Source organism: Pseudoliparis swirei, chromosome 11 (genome assembly GCF_029220125.1).
Source record: "Pseudoliparis swirei isolate HS2019 ecotype Mariana Trench chromosome 11, NWPU_hadal_v1, whole genome shotgun sequence".
In the NCBI taxonomy this organism is placed as follows: domain Eukaryota; kingdom Metazoa; phylum Chordata; class Actinopteri; order Perciformes; family Liparidae; genus Pseudoliparis; species Pseudoliparis swirei.
Window position 1 is genome coordinate 6,122,335 of NC_079398.1, and position 20,268 is coordinate 6,142,602.

Below are 20,268 nucleotides of genomic sequence, written 5' to 3' on the forward strand. Positions count from 1 at the left end.
TAAAGCCCTCTGAGGGGAATTTGTAATATGTGATATTGGGCTATATGAAATAAACTGAATTTAATTGATTTTCGGTGTGCACTCGGAAATGGAGAACAGCAGTGCCTGCGGTGTATGAATGTCAGTTACTGCTGATGTGCAGGTGGAATCGTAGCTCCTCCCACCAGGGTGTGAATGGGTGAATGATGTCATGTAGTGTTAAAGTGTTTTGAGTGGTTTTGCCCCGTAAAAGGGTTTTTTCGGGAGTTTTTCCTGATCCGATGTGAGGTCCGGGAACCGGGATGTTGTATGTGTATAGATTGTATAAAAAGTTTTTTTATTTGTATACAAAATGAGCTGAATTGCAAACAATGGGCGGTGTAGTCTAATGACCACCCTACCTAAAGTATTACCTCATATAGCAACAGTTCACTCTGAGACAAACAGCCAACCACTTACAGTAAAATATTTTATTTTGAAATGATTATTTTTTTTTGAAAATAAGTTTAAGAAAATCCAGTGATATATGTAAATAATCAATTATCAGGTTAAAGTGCAAAAATACATTTTTTTAATATATATATATAATGCATCTGTACAAAAATAACATTGGGGTGTGATATTGAAAAGGAGTAAAATGTATTAACATGGCTTTGATTATTCTCAGTTGTTATAAAAAATAATTAATTGCGTAACAGTTGTGTCCCTTTTAAAAAACATTTTTGGGATTATAAACAAATCATTTCACTGAGCAGCCACACATATCCATTTCACATTTCACACATCCATTGAAAAGTCGAGCTTTGATAATATGCATACACTTCTCCAGTAAGGCATACAGTATTTATGCATTATTATTCCATAAAGAAGTGGCTGGTGAAATGGTTCATCGTTGAAGAGTATTCCCACACAGACGGAGTTCTGCCTCCAAAAGCTGAGATGAATCCGTCTTTGGTTGTTCTCCGTTGTTTGTCTTTGGTCCTATATGTTTACAGTGTCCCCGTCCCGGCCCTGATCACTTGATCTTGGCTGGCTTCAGTTCCTTGACCTGCATGTGTAATGTCTTGTGGACCGCCAGAGTCCTGGACTGACAGAAGCCCTTCCCACACTCCTGACACTTGAAGGGCTTTTCTTTGGAATGGATGTACCTGCAGGGTGGACACACACACATAGCAGGCGGTTAATCTTGTCCTACTGGAAAGCCAATGTGAACAGCACTTTAATGGAGGCAGTGAATTAGCATTGGTGTGGAGAGTAATGCCTGATCTAAAAGGCCACAACTCTTAAACTCTAAAGAGAGTCCCGAATATGTGTCAGTCAGCCAGTCTGAGTGGTCTCTATGCTACTCATTCTTTTTGGTTTCAATCTGCAGGTGTGTGGTTTCACTTTATTTACCCGATTTTTACTTTAGGTCCTATTCCACGAGTTATTGCTTTTAACTCTTCATTTAACTACCAGCATACAACGTATTTGGACTTCTGGATGGATGTTTAACACATCACAGTTCACAGTCCTACCATATACTACGAACTATTCATGCACTCTGTCATACTCATTGAATGTGTTTTAACTCTGTAACGCTTCCTTCTGTACACACGGCATCTATTCTTCTGTCCATCCTCCTCTGTTGCTCTCCTGAAGGTTTCTTCCCTTTTTTCAATGTGAACATTTCTTGGGAGTTTTTCCTGATCCGATGTGAGGCCCTGGGATAGGGATGTCGTATGTGTACAGATTGTAAAGGCCTCTGAGGCTTATTTGTATTTTGTGATAATGGGCTATACAAAATAAACTGAATTGAATTGAAACAGTCTACTTTTGATAGTAGTCGCTACATTAATTAAGTACACAGAGAAACTTCTTTGAAATAGATTGTTTTTGTCGGTGTATGTTACTCCTAGTCTACAGAAGAGGCTGACTCTCTCCTGATGGAACTCACTTCACATTGTCCTTGTTCACTATGTTGGATCCCTCAGAGTGAAGCGTGGAAGGAGAGTTGTGACGCACTGTGGTTTTATTTTTTCGCGATTCGCTGTAATAGAACTATTTGCATCGAATTGGCATCATTGCTCCACACAGGCTTCTTCGTCAATGCCGGACGAGTTCAAGGGAACGAACTAGTGTGTGACAATCGTGACGATTTTGTGAGAGCAAAATTGTATTCAAATTCTTAATTTGGTCATTCTTAAATCGTAGAAAACACTTCCTGAAGACAGTATACAAAAAGCTGCAATAGCACAATATTAAACTAATGTCAGCACCAAGTAAATTAATTACAATGAATCAGATATTGAGTCACTGATTTGATTTTGGGTCTGTTGGATTTCGATGAGTATGGGTGCACCACAGAACCTCTGACTGTGAAGTCATTTGACCACATTCTACTTCCTGTGTCCTCTTTTACAGTCACAACATTTCTCGGACTTCACAGCCTTTCTTTGAAGAAATCTTGTCAAATCATCTTATGTAAATTAATGACATTTAGATTGAGCAAATGCGTCATGACAAGATACAATGTACAATATTTAAAAAAACCTGCTCTGCCAAATGGAAATGATCCTGATCCAAACTCATTTCCCTGTTTCTCAATGTCAGAATTCCTGACCTCATGAACAAAGCTCAGTGGCTGATTTGAACCAGGTACATGGAACCAGCACATCAGGTCTTAGCTCATTCTTCCAGCATTACTCAGTTCCAACACTGTCTACTAAATGGTGTAGTTAGTTGTGTTAGGTAAAGATGTAAGATACAGTAGTTCAGTCAGACATATGCATCACTAGGATTAGTTATCATCCTGAACACGTCTAAAGGCTTAAGGGTTTCTACCCAGACGGAGTAGCTCACCAACTGGAGAAGCAACACACAGATTTTTAGATTTTGCCTGAATTTGGATGCAAAATAGACTCCAGAAGCGATGACGTTGAGACAGGGTTAATGCTAAAAACAGCCAAGAAGTTGTCCTCTGAAGACCTAAAGAGTAGAGCTTGAAAGACTAGTTGAACCTCTCCTCTTGCCACAACTATACCCCCAAGAACAAACCTCTTCAAACATACTGTTATTTGTTGTGTTATTTAATGCTTGTAATTTACTACCTCATCATATATCTTATACAGGTAATAATTTGTCATTTAAAAAACAATTAAAGGCTCACCTTGGAGCATCAACCACTTGATATTAACTCCCTGACATTTTCCATCCCTTAATGTAGCCATCTGATCTTTCTTTGTATAAATTACTGATGTACTGCACAATATACATCCTAATCCTCAACTGCACTTTATTTATGTTGTATTATTCTATATGTGCTATTTTTGTAACTGTTGTTTCATGTCACGCTTTGCATGTTTCTATGTATCACATGTTGTCCTTTCTGTGGATTGTAGGAAGATTAGCGGCCGCTAAGGTGTCAGTTAACGGGATCCGGTTAAAACTATACCACCGCTGTATGAAGTGGGCTCGTTTCTCACCTGTGGTCCCGGAGGTGGTCCTGTCTCCTGAAGGCCTTGTGGCAGATATCACAGGTATACGGCCTCTCGTCCGTGTGCGTCCTCTCGTGGATCAAAAGGTTGTAGGATTTGGTAAAATGGCGGCCGCAGAACTTGCAGACAAATTCTTTCTTGGTCTTGGAAGGCAGTCGGCCCCTGCTGGACTTGCGCTCCGGCGAGGACAGTTTGGTAACATCCAGGAGGCAGGCGAGGCCGGCGGAAGTCGGGTGATGAGATGAAGCCTGTGCGGCGGCGGCGGTGGCGCCTGACATGCTCAGGTCTTCTGCCTTCAGATGATCCTCCTGAGTGGCTGCAGCTGCCAGATTGGCAAAGTCAAAGCGGGGTTTGTTCTTGGAGCTCTGCAGCAGTCCCACCGAGTCCTGCTTGGACTGCAGGAGGTGAGGGAACATGGGGAGAGAGGCCATGGAGGAGAACTGGGCAGGCAGCTTGGAGATGGTGCAGCGGGGCAGGGCCAGAGGCGGGTAGCCCAGTGTCCATTGGTGGAGGTGGATGGCGTGTAGGGCGCTGAAGCTGTAGATGCTGTGGAAATGGTCTGCTGGCAGCTGGAGGCCAGTGGAGCTCTGGAGGAGGGCGTAGTTAGCAAGCTGGAGGGACGGGTGGAGAGGGACCGGTGCTGGTAGAGTCTTGCTGCCCATGGCGGCGACACGGAACCCAACAGGTCTTCTGATGGAGAGAGAAAACATTAGCAGATGAAATGATGCAAACTTTGAGTCGAGTCACATTGAATTATTATTGTTCATACTTTCTGAAGTCAATTCAATGGAGAGAGCAATTAAGATGACCAGGAGGTCCGCACACACATTATATACATATATGTATGTATGTATGTATATATATATACAAAAATATATATGCATATATATATATACATATATATATATACATATATATATACATATATATACATATATATATATATATTTGTATATGAATATGTATGTATATATATATATACATATATATAAAATAAGAAAGATCATTACAGGTTTGTTAAATAAAATAAATTATTTGGAAAGCATGCTCATTCGCCTCCTCGAGATGAAAGGTGGATATTAATATCTGTGTGTGAAGTATGGAGCTGGAGTCCCGGTGGCTTCAGGACTGGACAAATCATGTGGTGACTTTGGGTCAGTGGTTACCAGGTCCATCTGTCAATCAGGAGGTTGGCGGTGCAATTCCCACACAAGTCGATGTGTCCTTGAGCAAGACACTTAACCCTGAACTTCTCCTATTGTATGGATGTAACATGATCGTCACTTTGGATAAAAGCGTCAGCTAAATGAAATCTAATATCATTATTACGTGTATGTTGTGCTGATTGAATTTATGCAAAGGTTAAATACTTTTAATGTCGCAATTCAATTTGTAAAAAGGTTTGTACCCCCCCCCCCCCCACACACACAGTTCTGTCAGGAGCCAATCAACATCAAGCTTGCAGATAAGAACAGCTTATGCGTGCAGCATTTGCTGTTGGTTGCAGACATCAGCCATGTCTGGGTCCTATGCCAGATTCTCACCTTCTGCAATATTTGCATATAATTTCATTATTTTTGGGGTAAAGTCATGATTATGGTTACCAAGTGGAACATTTAATGTAGGTCTGTAACAGGATGTAAACTCCAAGTCCAAGTACACACTCAGCCACGAACCCAACCTCCTCCATTATGTATACCCAAAAGGTAAAAGCTACCTAAATAAGGCCTCACTAATTATATTCTAATCCCTGCAGTTATATCGATGTATGTATTAGGTATAAAAAGAGTGGATTGGATAACAAATCTATATTCTGTTTGACATCTCTCCTAATTTCCTGTATAGTCCTTTCCATTAGTTTTAAATTTCACCAATCTGGGTTGGCAGAAGCATTCCAGATATCCATGGTGCGGAACATCTGTATTTGTCATGGCGATACAGCTCAGAGAAAACCAGGTTCCGTGGAAAACCCTGCACAGGGGTCACCGCACCGAGCTCTAGGTTGCATTTGCAAAACAGAATTAAGTTGTCGTTGTTGTTGTTGTTATTGTGCTCAAGGTAGTTGGTTTGCATGAATTAACAATAGCACATAACGCAGTGACTCATCTACTTGGTGGAAACAGTTAGGACATGTGGAAACAGGCTGACGACATCATCGGCCAGCATGGTTACGCCCGTGTCATTTCCCGCCTGTTTTCCTGGTCCAGGATCTCCGATGAAGGATCTCGTCTTGTCACCAACACCACCATGACTAGCAGACTTCTGATCATAAGATTGACGGTTTTCTAGCGGAGGCATTTGACAGTCGTGTAGTGAAATTGGCTCTAGATGTCAAAAAATGGCCGTGTTGTGGCGATGTTTTATTGGTGTGCGCCTACAAATGTGAACCCACAAGAATTGGCAGCGTTCCTGGGCCCAGAAACACGCCCGGAGCGGTTTGCTGAATGAAATGCCTGACAGCTGTTACATCAGGTTTGATAAGCATGGAATAACAATAGACAATAAAGTGTGCGATGGCCACACCTGCCTACCGATACACGCTCAAATGTGAGTTACAAAAAAAAATTTCAGGGCAAAATACACAATGCTTGTACTGTACTTGGATTACTTTTCATTCCCGTTTTAAACTACAAAATACATTTACTCCACTGCATGATTTACTTATTTAAAGGTATATGATAGCTACTTTTATTTGATCACCCAAAGCACATAATACACAACTGTGATGTATCACATATTAAACTTTATAATCAGCAAAACAATATGAGGTAACTATGTTCATCACCACATTTAATAATAATATTAATATGTTTGATCAAATTCTTTTTTACTCTGGTATTTGTAATAGATTTACTTGTAATTAAATACGATAAATGCTTTAACTTCGTCGACTGCTGGTCACGACCAGAATGTTTATTCAGATGAAGACTTATGAAAGATTAAGACGACACGAGAAACACCTGCAGCAGAAGATGAGAAGGACATGCTCGGATTTTTCTGAATTTCTTTCTCCGAATCAATCTTTCTTTTACATTCTCTTCTTGTTATTACTGTGTTTTAGTAATTCACCTCTTGCTTTTCATTATTTTTGTATAAACTATTTCTATGGATATTTAACTTTTTATCTCTTTGTAGAGCACGTTGTAACTTGTTTTTTAAAAGTGCTATATAAATAAAGTTATTATTATAACTATTATGATTATTATTAATATCATGAGATAGTCAAACGATATGTGGTAGTGTGGTAGTAAAACCCAGAGTATACGTGACTCAGAAATATTGCTTAATCATAATGACCCTGTGACGAAGCCCATTTTTCCAAATTAGTCATTTTACTTTGAAGTCACTTTTATGAAATATATTTTCTTGCGTAAATGTATTTGCTCGCAGAGTTTTCAAAGCTGATAACATATTTTCCTGAATGTAGGAGACACATGATTATATGGAATGCTGTTATTAATATTTAAACTATTCAAAGAAACATCAAGGGAAAAACTGTTTTTATATTGAAAACGATAAGTTATTAGAATTATACAGATAATAATATCATAGCAATTTTAATATTTTCTCTAGTTAATTTATGAAATAATGGAAGGCAGTTTGTGGAAAATAACCTGATAAACTTTCTTATTTCATCAGCAGCTATGTGTACAGATTGTAAAGTCGCCTGAGGATCATTTGTGATTTTGGGCTATACTAATTAAATGTATTTGAATTAAAACATATTTAGACTCGCACAATAAAGTGTATTGAAGTCAGCAAGGTGATTGTTTTATTGCTCTAAGTTATTACGTTGCAGTTCAGGAGACATATTCTAAATGTTGCAATAGAGACAGAGAGAGGGCTGTTTACACTGTGCAGCTCTCGATAAAGATATATTAAATAAATGTAGTAAATAAATGAAAAGTGCCTTGACCTCAGCCCTCAGACCTGAGGCTGTTAAGTGAAGTGGTTGTAATGAGGAGCAGCGGAGCTCAAACGGCCCCCTGTGGTCCGTTCCTTTCTGATCATGACGCAGAAGTAATTGACTTATACTTAGGAGGTCATTAGAGAAGATAAGTGCTATGCTGCTGAGCGGCTCTTCACCTTTTTAACCCTTTGATGTCTGCATACCAGAGGCCTTTGGAAATCAGCAGCCATGTGGCCCTGTGCTGTGAGACGCAGCACCTCCGAGGGCCTTGCTGCAGAGACGCCGCTTCACACCTCTGTGTAAACGCGATCAGGCTGGGTGGAGTACACACCTCTGCTTCCACACACACCATCAACGGATGTCAACTGGTCTTCTCTTAAAGAACTCACCGAGTCTGAAGCATCGGAAACACATCCGACAAGCGGGCCACGTCCGCACTTTGTTTTGTAATTTAGATATTTTTTGTGTGGCCTGATGAAGTAATTGTGCTAAATAAAAACACAAGCAGAGTGGGTGTTTTAAGAGCAGCTTACAGTCTTTTGTTGGACTCTTGACTACAGTTTAGTCTCTTCATTATGCAGTCAGTTCACTACATGGCGTTAATAAGAGCAGAAGGTCACGGGCTCCCTTGAGACGTGACATATGTCTAGGCCGCCTGCCAGTCAAAAGTATTTTTCTTTTCTTCAAAAAAAATCACATCATTACTTTTCTTTTATTCTAACAAACATAAATGGATCTCTGAAACTACAGAATAAGCTTGAATTGATGTCACTACTGATGAATTTGATAAGTGTTAAAAAAACACATTTATAAACAGGACTGTTCCATGAGCCACAGCAGTGGTGCAATGCGTTCATACATTTAATAAAGAATCAAAAATGTTTTCACTATATCCATGTTATGTGACTTTATACTATATATTATCATTTTTACAGCACGGTCTGACCGCTGTATCATTTAAAAGAGTGTGTAAACCTTTAAAAGAGTGTGTAAACCTCTTATATATTATACCATTTTTTTATTAAAGTGTTTAGATTAACATTAGCACAATGTCACATCTCCTACATCAACATGCTGCTTACACATTTAACACATTAGTCCGCTTTTAAAACTCTGCGAGGGGCATCGATGCTCAACAAGTACTTCCACCAATACATGTGTAAAATGAGCTTTGAGTCGCATAATAACATAAACAGTCTGATCCATGGGTGGCCCCTCGCCTGCCTCCTCCGGGACCAGATCACTAAAAGAGGGCCGTCACACCTGCCTCACGACCCCTGATCTGACCCCGGTCCTGACTTCTAGAGCCTCTTTTCTTCAGTCTGTATTGAATATGAATATGTGTGAGATTCATAACTATAGGGATCATAATTCAAACTACAGTTTTGTCAGTCAGGGATTTTGAGGGATTTAGCTCTTAACCTGCAGTTGATTATCAAACCTGGAGTGCTATTTGGAAAGTAATACATGTTTTACATTCATACATTAATTCATACACACCAGGACATATTCGGAGAAAAAGAACTATTCATTTGTTATAAGTAAATCTATTTAAATAAAGCTGTGACAACACATTAAGAAAAAGTTAGTTTTTTAAGCACTACTTTCTCTTTAATCACTTTTCTAATCATTTGATATGTAAAGAAAAACAGAGTTGATATTGATAATTCCTTTTAAAAATGAATGACCGGCCTCCAACACCTGTTGCGCAACCCTCTCTGCAACTCTAAAACTTTAAAAAAGTATAAAGTGTAAAGAAGACGTAAATATGAACGCGTTTTTTAAATGAATACAACTCATGCTAAGTGATCTGTGATGGGTTTTGTAGACTTACCAATGAAAGCTGTAGTTTAAATGCTCCTCTACACTCGGAGGTCTGCGCGTGGTTCGGGTCGTGGGAGCCGCGGAGCTTTATGGTGAAAGAGCCCGACGCGGCGGCAGCATGTTCCCCCGCGATGTGGAGCTCAGAGTGCGGGTATTGCGCGGTGCGGTGCGGTGTGGTGTCGGGACGCGTCTCCGCTCCGCTGTTCCTGGCTCTGGACTGCGGCTGCCTCTTTATCTCATCCTCCTGTTGCGTCACTGCGCCAGCCCACAGCGCAGCCGGCGCATCGCTGCTGCTGCTGCGCGAGCGCGAGGTGTCAAGTGGTTGGGTGACATGTGTGCGCACACTGAACGGGACCCGGGGAGATGGAGCGGTGCGCGCGCACTCCTTTTAATACTGATCCAAATAAAGTTTGACACGGCAATAGAAATATGAGTTTAAAACAAAAGCATTTCTCATGCATGCCAGTGTGGCGTGAGCAATAGTGCTGAACTGGCTTTATGTTTGATATTTAATACGCGTTGAATAAATCATATCTGGTCGGCCATCGGCCAGGGCTCCCTGTGCACACGGCCTTTAAGTTCACAGGTCAAACAATAACATATAATCTTCGTAAAAACTAAACCAATGTGCAGTTGAACACATTCACCAGAGGCCTATACACACATTTAATTATAACGACAAATATAAGAATGTTAATCAGATTGTCAGTGTTTTGATGCAACAAAAAAAGTTTGCATTATCATAGTTATCATTTGTTGTCCGAATTGATTTATTTTGGTGGATGTGATTTATTTGAAGTTCATCATTCAAAAATGAGAGGAAAAAAACCAAAATAATAAAGGGATAAGAATATAATGTATTATTATCCCTGTAATAATACCCTGGCAGATCTCGACCTGCAGGCACTGCATTCAATATAATGGACAGCGTATAGTCTTATCAGTATGTACATATAAGTCTGGATACTATAAGATATGCAGGATCATATTCATGGTACAACCGAGGAGGAAGGCCATGTTTTAGTGAACAACATCTGCCATCTGCTGGAGAACGTTCTTGAAACCCTCGACTTCATATCCTTCCTGACATTTGACTAATCTTCTGAGGTTTGAAGCTTTTTCTTGAACTGCGGTCTTGATTGGAATCCAAAGCAAAAATGTGAGGGAAACGTGGACGACGTGAACTAATTCTGCATCACATTACTGTAACCGACATGAGGTGGATTGTGTTGGCTTTAGTGTGGCCTGCTTATGCATTGGGAGACATTTTACATTTGTTTTTTTTGTTTCAAAGAATGCAATTTAGGCTCAGGCCTATTATTTCATGGCTATAGAATATACAGGACTGTCTCAGAAAATTAGAATATTGTGATAAAGTTCTTTATTTTCTGTAATGCAATTAAAAAAACAAAAATGTCATGCATTCTGGATTCATTACAAATCAACTGAAATATTGCAAGCCTTTTATTCTTTTAATATTGCTGATTATGGCTTACAGCTTAAGAAAACTCTAAAATCCTATCTCATAAAATTAGAATATTTCCTCAGACCAAGTAAAAAAAAAAATTTATAACAGCAAAACAAAATCAAACATTTGAAAATGTCCATTAATGCACTCAGTACTTGGTTGGGAATCTTACTGCATCAATGCGGCGTGGCATGGAGGCAATCAGCCTGTGGCATTGCTGAGGGTTTATGGATGCCCAGGATGCTTCAATAGCGGCCTTTAGCTCATTTGCATTGTTGGGTCTGGTGTCTTTCAGCTTCTTCTTCATAATACCCCACAAATTCTCTATGGGGTTCAGGTCAGGGGAATTGGCAGGCCAATCGAGGACAGTAATGCCATGGTCAGTACACCAGTTACTGGTGGTTTTGGCACTGTGGGCAGGTGCCAGATCATGCTGGAAAATGAAATCCTCATCTCCATAGAGCTTTTCAGCAGACGGAAGCATGTAGTGCTCTAAAATCTCTTGGTACACAGCTGCATTTACTCTGGACTTGATGAAACACAGTGGACCAACACCAGCAGCTGACATGGCTCCCCAAACCATCACTGACTGTGGGAACTTCACACTGGATTTCAAGCAACTTGGATTTTGCGCCTCCAGCCTTTCTCCAGACTCTGGCGCCTTGACTTCCAAATGAAATACAACACTTGCTTTCGTCTGAAAAGAGGACTTTGGACCACTCTGCAACTGTCCAGTGTAGTAATCCATGCAAAAGGATTCCCAACCAAGTACTGAGTGCATTAATGGACATTTTCAAATGTTTGATTTTGTTTTGCTGTTATAATTTTTTTTTTTTACTTGGTCTGAGGAAATATTCTAATTTTATGAGATAGGATTTTAGAGTTTTCTTAAGCTGTAAACCATAATCAGCAATATTAAAAGAATAAAAGGCTTGCAATATTTCAGTTCAATTCAATTCAATTCAGTTTATTTAATTACAAATTTGTCTCGGAGTGCTTTACAATCTGTACACATAGACATCCCCCCCCCAAACTCTCACATCGACCAGGAAAACTCCCAAATAACCCTTCAGGGGAAAAGGGAAGAAACCTGGAGGAGAGCAACAGAGGAGGATCCTCTCCTAGATGGACAGATGCAATAGATGTAATGTGTACAAGGACAGATTTAGAGCTAAAATACATTCAATGAATATGACAGAGTGTATGAATAGTTCATAGTAGCCATATTCCACGTTGGAGTCCTCCACGATCCATCAGGCAGATGGCGGTGGGGAGGAGGGTGGAGCGGTCTCAACAGGACAGTGGCGTAGTCATGAGCAGGAATTCCACACCCAGACGATCCATCAGGCAGATAGATTCTATGCGTCTCATAGGTCCGAGACCCCATGAGACGAAAGTCAAAAAAGGACCGGGAGAAAGCAGAGTTAGTAACGTGTGATTGAGAGATGAAAATTCATCCTTAGTTGATTTGTAATGAATCCAGAATGCATGACATTTTTGTTTTTTTAATTGCATTACAGAAAATAAAGAACTTTATCACAATATTCTAATTTTCTGAGACAGTCCTGTATATACCACAGTCTTTTAAAAAAACAATGTATACTTTGTGTGAGTTTCAAAGTTCAGCTTAAGGTCCTCTTGCTCTTCTTGAACCACATTTTAATGAAAATGTTCTATACTTCTCAAGATAACAACTGAAGAATCTACATGAACAATTGAAAAATCCATTTGCCGATTAAAACTTGAGTTTAATTTTATATTTATTGTTGGCATAATATTTCCTTCGCAATTTTCTCACGTTTTTGTGTTAGAAAGCAATGACAACTACAACCATTTAAAATCAGAATGAATCAATTTCGCTTAATTTATGTACAGCGATCAGTAGCTTTTGATTTAAGGTTCAGTTCCTCCCCCTGGCGGCCAGAGAGAAGCATTGACATTGTAATTCCTAAACAAAGAATCAAATCAAATACATAATCAAAATATTGAATCCAAATGTTTTGTATGTTGCTATTAATATTTCTGTTAATTTACAAACTACTTATACAATTCTATATACTTTAGTTACACACATTCAATATATAACCTTGAATTTACACCTCTTGTAATTGTTGACATTAAAAGAATCACAAGACGGTTAAATGAACTGCAAATAATGTTATGCTTCAAGGACCAAATAAGTAAGTCTGTAATAACGCCCTCCCTACAACAACATGATAGACTGACACATTTAGAAAGGATGTTTACAACAGCAGATCATCTCAGCCCCTCCATCACAAAGTGTAATTGAATGTCCAAACCTCTCTTTCAGTTCTGATGCTGACGCCATCTAAAGATTGTGGCTCAGTGGGGAGCAGGGTCTTCCTTCAATGAAGAGGATCGGCGGTTCGATCCCCGAGTCCACTAGCCCATGTCGCTGTCTCCTTGGACAAGAAACGGAACCCCAAATGTTTCCCGTAGCTGTTTTACGGTGTATTAAAATTAGTTACTGCTGAAGTGCAGGTGGAACCTTAGCTCCTCCCATCAGTGTATAATTGTGTTAAAGTACTTTGAGTTCGGAAGACTAGAAAAGATCTATTCAAGTACACGTCCATTTACCAGTTGCCATTTTGGACCATATTGAAATAGCTCAACAGCTATTGTTACCATAGCATTTTCTACAAATATATTTGGTCCTCAGAGATTCAAGGGTTGATGAAACTCATGTTTAAGAAAGACATCCCGCCCTCAAAGTAACATCTCACATAGCATCCTTTACCAGACTGGAAAACTGGACTTGGTCAAAAGCTTGAAATGGGTTCCCTCATATTCCTCCTCATCCCACTTTAGCCATGCAGCAAGAGTTGGAAAACAGAGTTGTTCTGTAATTTAAATCATACTGGAGAGTAATGTGGAAGACAGGGTGCACTTTTTTGTTCTTGGATATCTGGGAATGGCATGATGAGGTAAGAGAAGCACAGCCAACACTTCAAACTAAGAGGTCTTTAGGCTTTATTTAGACTCTCCAGCACATTAAGATGAAGTTGTAGCACATATTTACAGAACATTGTTAAAAATAAAATTACGAGTAGCATGACATCATATTATTGTCCTTTGTGTATTTCTGTTTCCAAGTTTATACCTTACATTTTTTATTATCAAGTGATTCTTACCAATCAGGGACCCAATCACGGGGCAAGCCACATGCAATGTAAATCAATGCAATCCAAAGTGCACACCTCCAAATCAGCCAACGCCAAAGACGTGAACCAATACCTCGACAACAAATAATAAATAACCTCAGAAGCTTTACAGATAATGTTTTTATTGCAGGCCAGATGAATTAGATATGAGACTAAACAGTGGCTCAGTTTTGAAGAGACTGTTAGAGCAAAATACATATTTTACTCTTACCTTTATTGCTATTTTTCAATCTAAATTAGCAATTTGTGATATTGGGCTGTATAAAATAAACTGAATTGATTTGATTAAAAAAAATGTTTCGGTGTGAGATGCCTAGTTTTGGAGATATCGGGTGTCTCTCTCCAATTTAAAGGGACATGATGGCACTTGGCTTAAAAACACCAAAAAATACACTTGAAAAACTCAACAGCAATGTCTCTGGCTGATATCTCCAACACTCTCACACCATTAACATCAGACACAGGGCCTGAAAGAGCCTGAAAGAGATGGAAAAGTGCATATTGCTGTAAGGAAAAGCACAACAAGATATTTTTGGAAATGTTTTGTGTGCTTGCTCATCGAAAGTCATCAGTTTATCGATTTAGATTATGAATTGCATTTTCAAACTCATGGCTAGGACAACAATGTCCTAGCCATGAGTTTGAAAATGCAATCCAGGAAGTTGCTCAAACTGGTTGTATTCTAGGTGCAAATGGTTTAATGGATATCCTAGTATATTTACACATGGTTATTTCTTGAATATTAATGTGGCCATTGGGACCTATAATGGCAGTCCTTCTAAAACCTGCAGTTTCCTCCAATGATAGCACCCTGACAACACTAGATGTATCCTACATGATCAGGTGTTATCATGGTTAATTTTTGATTGTCATGTTTGTTCTTCATTATCATCACATTTAAAGCATGTGCCTCTCGGAGGGTAATACTTTTTTTTTTAGATAGTTTTTACCGTAATAAAGTTGAATGTCCCTGTATGGCAGTGTGCATATAGTCACACACATCTCAATTACTAGTCATGGTAAAGTAATCATACCTTTTACACAGGTGCCCCATGGAGATATGTTCAACACACTACACTGTAAATATTCCAGGATTCAGGACCCATGATTCAGGATGCAGGTTCCAGGGATCAGGTTCCAGGATGCAGGTTGCAGTTTCCAGGATTCAGGGTTCAGGTTGCAGTATTCAGGATGCAGGTTTTAAGATGCAGATTACAGGATGCATGTTCCTGGTTTCATGATGCAGGTTCCAGGTTGCGGGATTCAGGTTGAGCATGTTGGATGTAGGTGAACATACACCTCCTGTCGGAGGACATCTGATGGACAGGTGGAGATAGGAAGAGTTCCTCCGAAAATCAGTCAAATGTGATTATTTTCAGAGAACTCCTGCATAAGTGATAACGGATGTAGCGTAAGTCACACTGAATAATTTCAATTTGTTTCATGACGATGAATTATGACTTTGAGAAGGAATATGATTTTTCACTAGTGCCTGAGGTCTTCCCCACCACACCTCCTGGTCCCCTCAAGAGGCTTTTGGCTTCCTCTTTTGGCTTTGTCTTGTGGAATGTTCCTCTCTATTCCAGACCTTATGGTGACACTTCCCAGAACAATAAGTTAAAGGAGCACAGTGAATATTTCCATTCCCGCTCTCCCCAAAACATTGTAATCCCATTCCAAATGGGGCTGCATTTATCTGTGTCATAAAACTGGTTGCCGTGTCAGTGACTCAGCGTCGCCATGAGCATTCATTATTTTTGATCTCATCTAATCTCATTTGATGTTTGAGGTCCACAGCAGGACACCTCTGTTCTCTCTCTCTCCATCTCCATCTGTCTTTCTCTCTTACTACTTGATCATTTGTGTTTGTTTTCCACCCGAAGTGCATGTAATGCTCTCCACCTTGGAACAATATTTGATGCATTTTAGCACTTGCCTTTGGGTCGGAGCCAGCGGACTATAAAGGAATGTGTAATTTTATGATCGTATGAAACCACAGTGGGTAGTTGTTTGTAGAAACCAACCCACTGTTGACTCACTGTGGAACTATTTGTTAGAGCTGCTTTTGATTTGTACACATGCACACGCACTCACTCAGGGCTGGTGAAGAGTTTTATGATGTTTTAAAACTATTTTACCATCTCTTTGTACAGTGTGCAGTTTTGACTCAATAATCTGTATCAAACACTGTTTCAGATTCAGAGCAACATATTTTATGTACAGCAAGATGCATTTTAGGTATTTTATGTACAGCTATTGGCAAGATCATCGTAAATTTGCTGCGGATGTTTTTGGGGACGAGTCGTAATAACTTTATCAAGCTTGAGTGACATTTAGTGGCCTTTACAGCAACAGTCTGGAGGGTCTAGTGGTGTCGCAAGGATTCAATTCAGTTTATTTTGTACACCGCAGAATCACTCATTTTCAAATGTGCTTTACGATCTGTACACATACGGCATATCTGATCTTTGACCTCACATCGGAGCAGGAAAATGTCCCACAAAATATTTGTCAAACCCCACTTTTTTTAGCCGCGGCACATTTTTTACATTTTCAAAATCCTGGGGCACACCACCAACCAAAATGACACTAACACAGTACATATACATATTGTTAATAATATAGTTTCTAAATGTATTTATACTCACTTAGTGTGAGACCGGGGCCTGTTTCGATGAACACAAAATGGATATCCTGGCAGTAATGGTAAAAAGACACACACAAAGCTCTTCCTCAACAGCTCTCAGTCTCTCTCTGTTTTTAGTTTTTATCGCAGTCAAGCTTGAGAAGCTCAGCTCACACAGACATGTGGTTGAAAACGGAAGCAATGTCAAAATAGCTTTGTAATCGATTAATCTGTTGTTGTTTTTTCGATTAATCGATTAATCGAATAAAAAAACAAAAAAACTGTAATTTTCAACCCTTTATTTAAAACAAGGTTCATACGGTCATGGAAAACCTGGAAAAGTCATGGAGTTTTTAAATGATTATTTCCAGGCCTAGAAAAGTAATTGAAAAAAATAAAATCTCCAAATGTTTGGAAAAGTAATGCAAATGTGTTATATTCCAATGTTAATTTACACGGTTTATATTCGGTATGCTTTGGAATTCTTATTATTAGTTTAAATACAACATCTTCTCACTTGTTCATGTAAACACAGTTTTCACAAAATGTTTAATCATGGAAATGTGGTTTAAAGTCCTGGAATGCTCCTGGAGATCCACTGGTCAGCATGTGGATGAACCCTGTTCACTGGTCAGCATGTGTATGAACCCTGTCACAAATAGACGGACAGCACTTTACTCGCCTGAGTTTACTCAGCCGACTATTTGTGGTCTATCGCGTCATACGCGTCGGTGAGGGGGCGTGGCTTATCTCTGTTGCCTTTCTCCGTGGAAAAATATTTTCCGCCATCCGCCACAGAATAAATAAAGACTATTTCTACGTTATACTTCTTGTGGAAATGCCACACACGTGGTAACATCTAACGCCCTGGTGTCTGGGTTCATAACAAGGCGCACACAGCTCCGTGAATGTCACTCCAACTTCGTAAATGACTTCCGCTTCCAGCGCCACGAGGGCAGCAGCAGCCAATTAGATTCATCAATAGCGGAGCAGCTCAGCGCTGATTGGCTCTCACAACGCAGCGTTCTGTCTTCTCCCTCCGCTCCGCTATTTTTTCTCCTGCGCCGCTCTTTGCTCAACTCAACTTTTTTTGTATACTCCACGACTTATTGAGTGCCGTAATAATCGCGCGACACAACGAATCGATAATGAAATTCGTTGCCAACTATTTTAATAATCGATTTTTAGCGATTTTATCAATTAGTTGTTGCAGCCCTACCGACAATGGTGATATTAGATAATTTCCCACGTCACACCTGACGATCTCTCACGGCACACTAGTCTGCCGCGGCACACTGGTTGAAAATCACTGCGCTTAATGACAAATTCTGTGTGATTGCAGACCCCCGCCCTCATTGTTTCCACCTGTGCCTCATTCCCCTGTGTATTTAGTCTGTGTCGACCTCTTGTCTGTGTCGGTTCGTCTCTAAATGTTGCCCAGTAAAAGACGTTTGCTTTTTCCTGAAATCTGACTTCCTCATTTCCGCAATTGAGTCCTACTTTCCGTGGCGCCCCGTCAAGTCGTGATAAAACGGGCTGCACCAATTAGCACGCTACAGTGTTACGACAGTTTACACAATTTGCCAGATATAACTTGCTCTCGAGAGCTGGGCCATCGTTAGGCCCATTTTAGGGGAGCTTCGTATACAACAATATAATCCCCAGGCACTAGGACCTTGTCTCGGCAAAGACAGCCAGGAGTTTAGCTCAAAGTAAAAGATGCACAGAGTGAAATTGTAAGTCCAGGTAGTTACCAGTGGCGGCTGGTGAATTTTTTTTTGGGGGGGCGCAGTTGGGCGACGCGGTTTAAATAGCACTCAACAATGAGAAGAAAAGAGGTTTTGAGTAGAATATTGTAAAAAACAAAGCTTTATTTCAAGAAAACACTGTGCTCAACACTGTCCAATAACAACTATCAACACACTGTAACTTTGGGCATTAGAGGTTCAGAGCACCTTTGAGAAACATTGGGTTGGGTTTCAGAGGTTTTCAAAATAAAAGAGTTTCACTCTCACATGAAAGAGGTTCAGAGCAGAATAGAGTGAGAAAGAGATCACATGTTACATTGGGTGTTTGACAGAGTAGACCCCACTACGTGTAAAGAAAAGTAGCCTCCTCTCTTTAAAGTGGTCAAACTTCTCAATAACTCTCTGGTTAAAGTCAATCATGTCTGTAACCAGCCTGTTTCCATTATTCTTGAGGGAATGTGTCTGTTTTTCAGAACTTCTTCGTTGTGTTTTCAATGCCAGTTCGGTCTCCTTCTGCTGCTCTGCTCTGCAAACAGGGTTAGCTTCATGCTGTTAGCGAGTTAGCTCCATGCTCTTAGCTAGATAACTGCGGCAAGATTCGTGCTTTATACTTGTCTGCAGCTCTTTAGATCCCTCACCCCGTTGTAGTCCAGAGAGTTTCAGTCCCAGGACTTTGGAACAACAGACAGGGGAAACTAAACAGCGCATTACTCACTGAGCCTCCAGCTGACAGCTCTGTTAGCAACCTGCTCCCGTAGCTCCGTGGAGCTCTCTGTGCTGAGGGAACGATACCGGTCTCTGATCTGCGGAAGAGTCCAATCACGTGAAATAATAAAACGATGTCATTGGCCAGAGCGCACATTTTTGTGCCCCAAGATTCACGTTTCATCCGCCAATGAGAAGCCGTCCTTGCCGAAACGACTGTGAAATGTTTGCTCGCTGCCGCACACACACGTTTGGCTGGTGTCCCGTAAAGGGGGCGGGGCTTCTCTCCGTGATAATGAGTGGCGATATATTATATTTTTTCACATTAACTTAAGTGGTTGTTGACAGGCTGATGGTCTCCCACACACATTTAGCGCGTCAACACGGTATATTTACTATTTAAATGATTTGGCATATAATGTTTTTTGACAGGATGTATTTTTTTCTTTTTTTTTTCATCTCAAAATTTTAAGAGGGGCGGCGCCCTAGCGCCCTCTATGGATGCACCGCCACTCGTAGTTACATAATGTGACTGTCGGTAGTTATTAACGATTGTTACCTGATTACATTTAGGTTTACTTGAGGCAAATGAAAGGGTAGAGTTAGAAACTGTCTCCAGTAAGCAAGAGCCTGAACGAGCGAATTCAAAATACAAGAAATAACTATCGACATCTCTCTATTCTTTGCATTCATATCTATTATAATAATATTTGTTTCCATTGAATGGTTTATTTGACACTTGAACTAGTTCATATTTATCTCAGTGATAGTGTCCAAATGAGCATAAATAAATATCACTATGACCCTGAAATTATGTCTCTTGTGTTATTATATACTGAATGCAAGAAAACTTCAGAGCAAAATTACTTTCTGATTAAACCAATCTATGAACTGTCGGAAAACAATGGATATCTGGGTCCCCCCAAAAAATGATGCGTGCAAACATACCCAAACCTGCCAACCCTCAAACGCCCCTGCTCCAAAGTATCTGTTCAGGATGTGCGGATGTTAGATATAAAGAGCCGTTTGGTCACGGGGTATCAAAAGGAGGCCTGTCTCGTATTATCTCGTCACATGATCAATTAGAAACGTGATATTTGAGAATGTTCAGCATATTACTCCCTGGCCTCTATCATATGTTATCATGCTCTTCCATAAAATGTGTTATGGGATACACTTTTTTTTTTGGTCTTACAATTGTTTTATTATTTTGACATGAGAACAAGCTGTAAAGAACTCAGTGGTCTGACACATGATTCAGATCTTCCTCTCTTTCTTTGTAGAAAGCTCTCACGCTTCCTATGCTGCTGGGAAAGAGGAAAAGCATTGAAATATTGTTCACTGCCCAGT

At 40.0% G+C, this 20,268-nt stretch overlaps 1 protein-coding gene across 1 annotated transcript; it reads right to left on the minus strand.

Annotated features, from left to right (window-relative positions):
* Positions 1-482: 482 nt before the first annotated feature.
* On the minus strand, positions 483-9,372 carry osr1 (odd-skipped related transcription factor 1). The gene is made up of 3 exons (XM_056425860.1): positions 9,200-9,372; positions 3,444-4,145; positions 483-1,127 (listed from the first exon to the last, which is right to left on the minus strand). Exons 2-3 carry the CDS (start codon positions 4,115-4,117, stop codon positions 995-997), a joined length of 807 nt encoding a protein of 268 aa, XP_056281835.1. The 5' UTR covers positions 4,118-4,145; positions 9,200-9,372; the 3' UTR covers positions 483-994.
* Positions 9,373-20,268: the final 10,896 nt, after the last annotated feature.

Excerpts from the sequence above, each read along its gene's own strand:
- osr1 (XM_056425860.1), bottom strand. The coding sequence starts at position 4,117 with ATGGGCAGCAAGACTCTACCAGCACCGGTCCCTCTCCACCCGTCCCTC. Across the intron at positions 1,128-3,443 it reads GACCACCTCCGGGACCACAG|GTACATCCATTCCAAAGAAA; the intron begins GTGAGAAACGAG and ends TCCACCCTGCAG.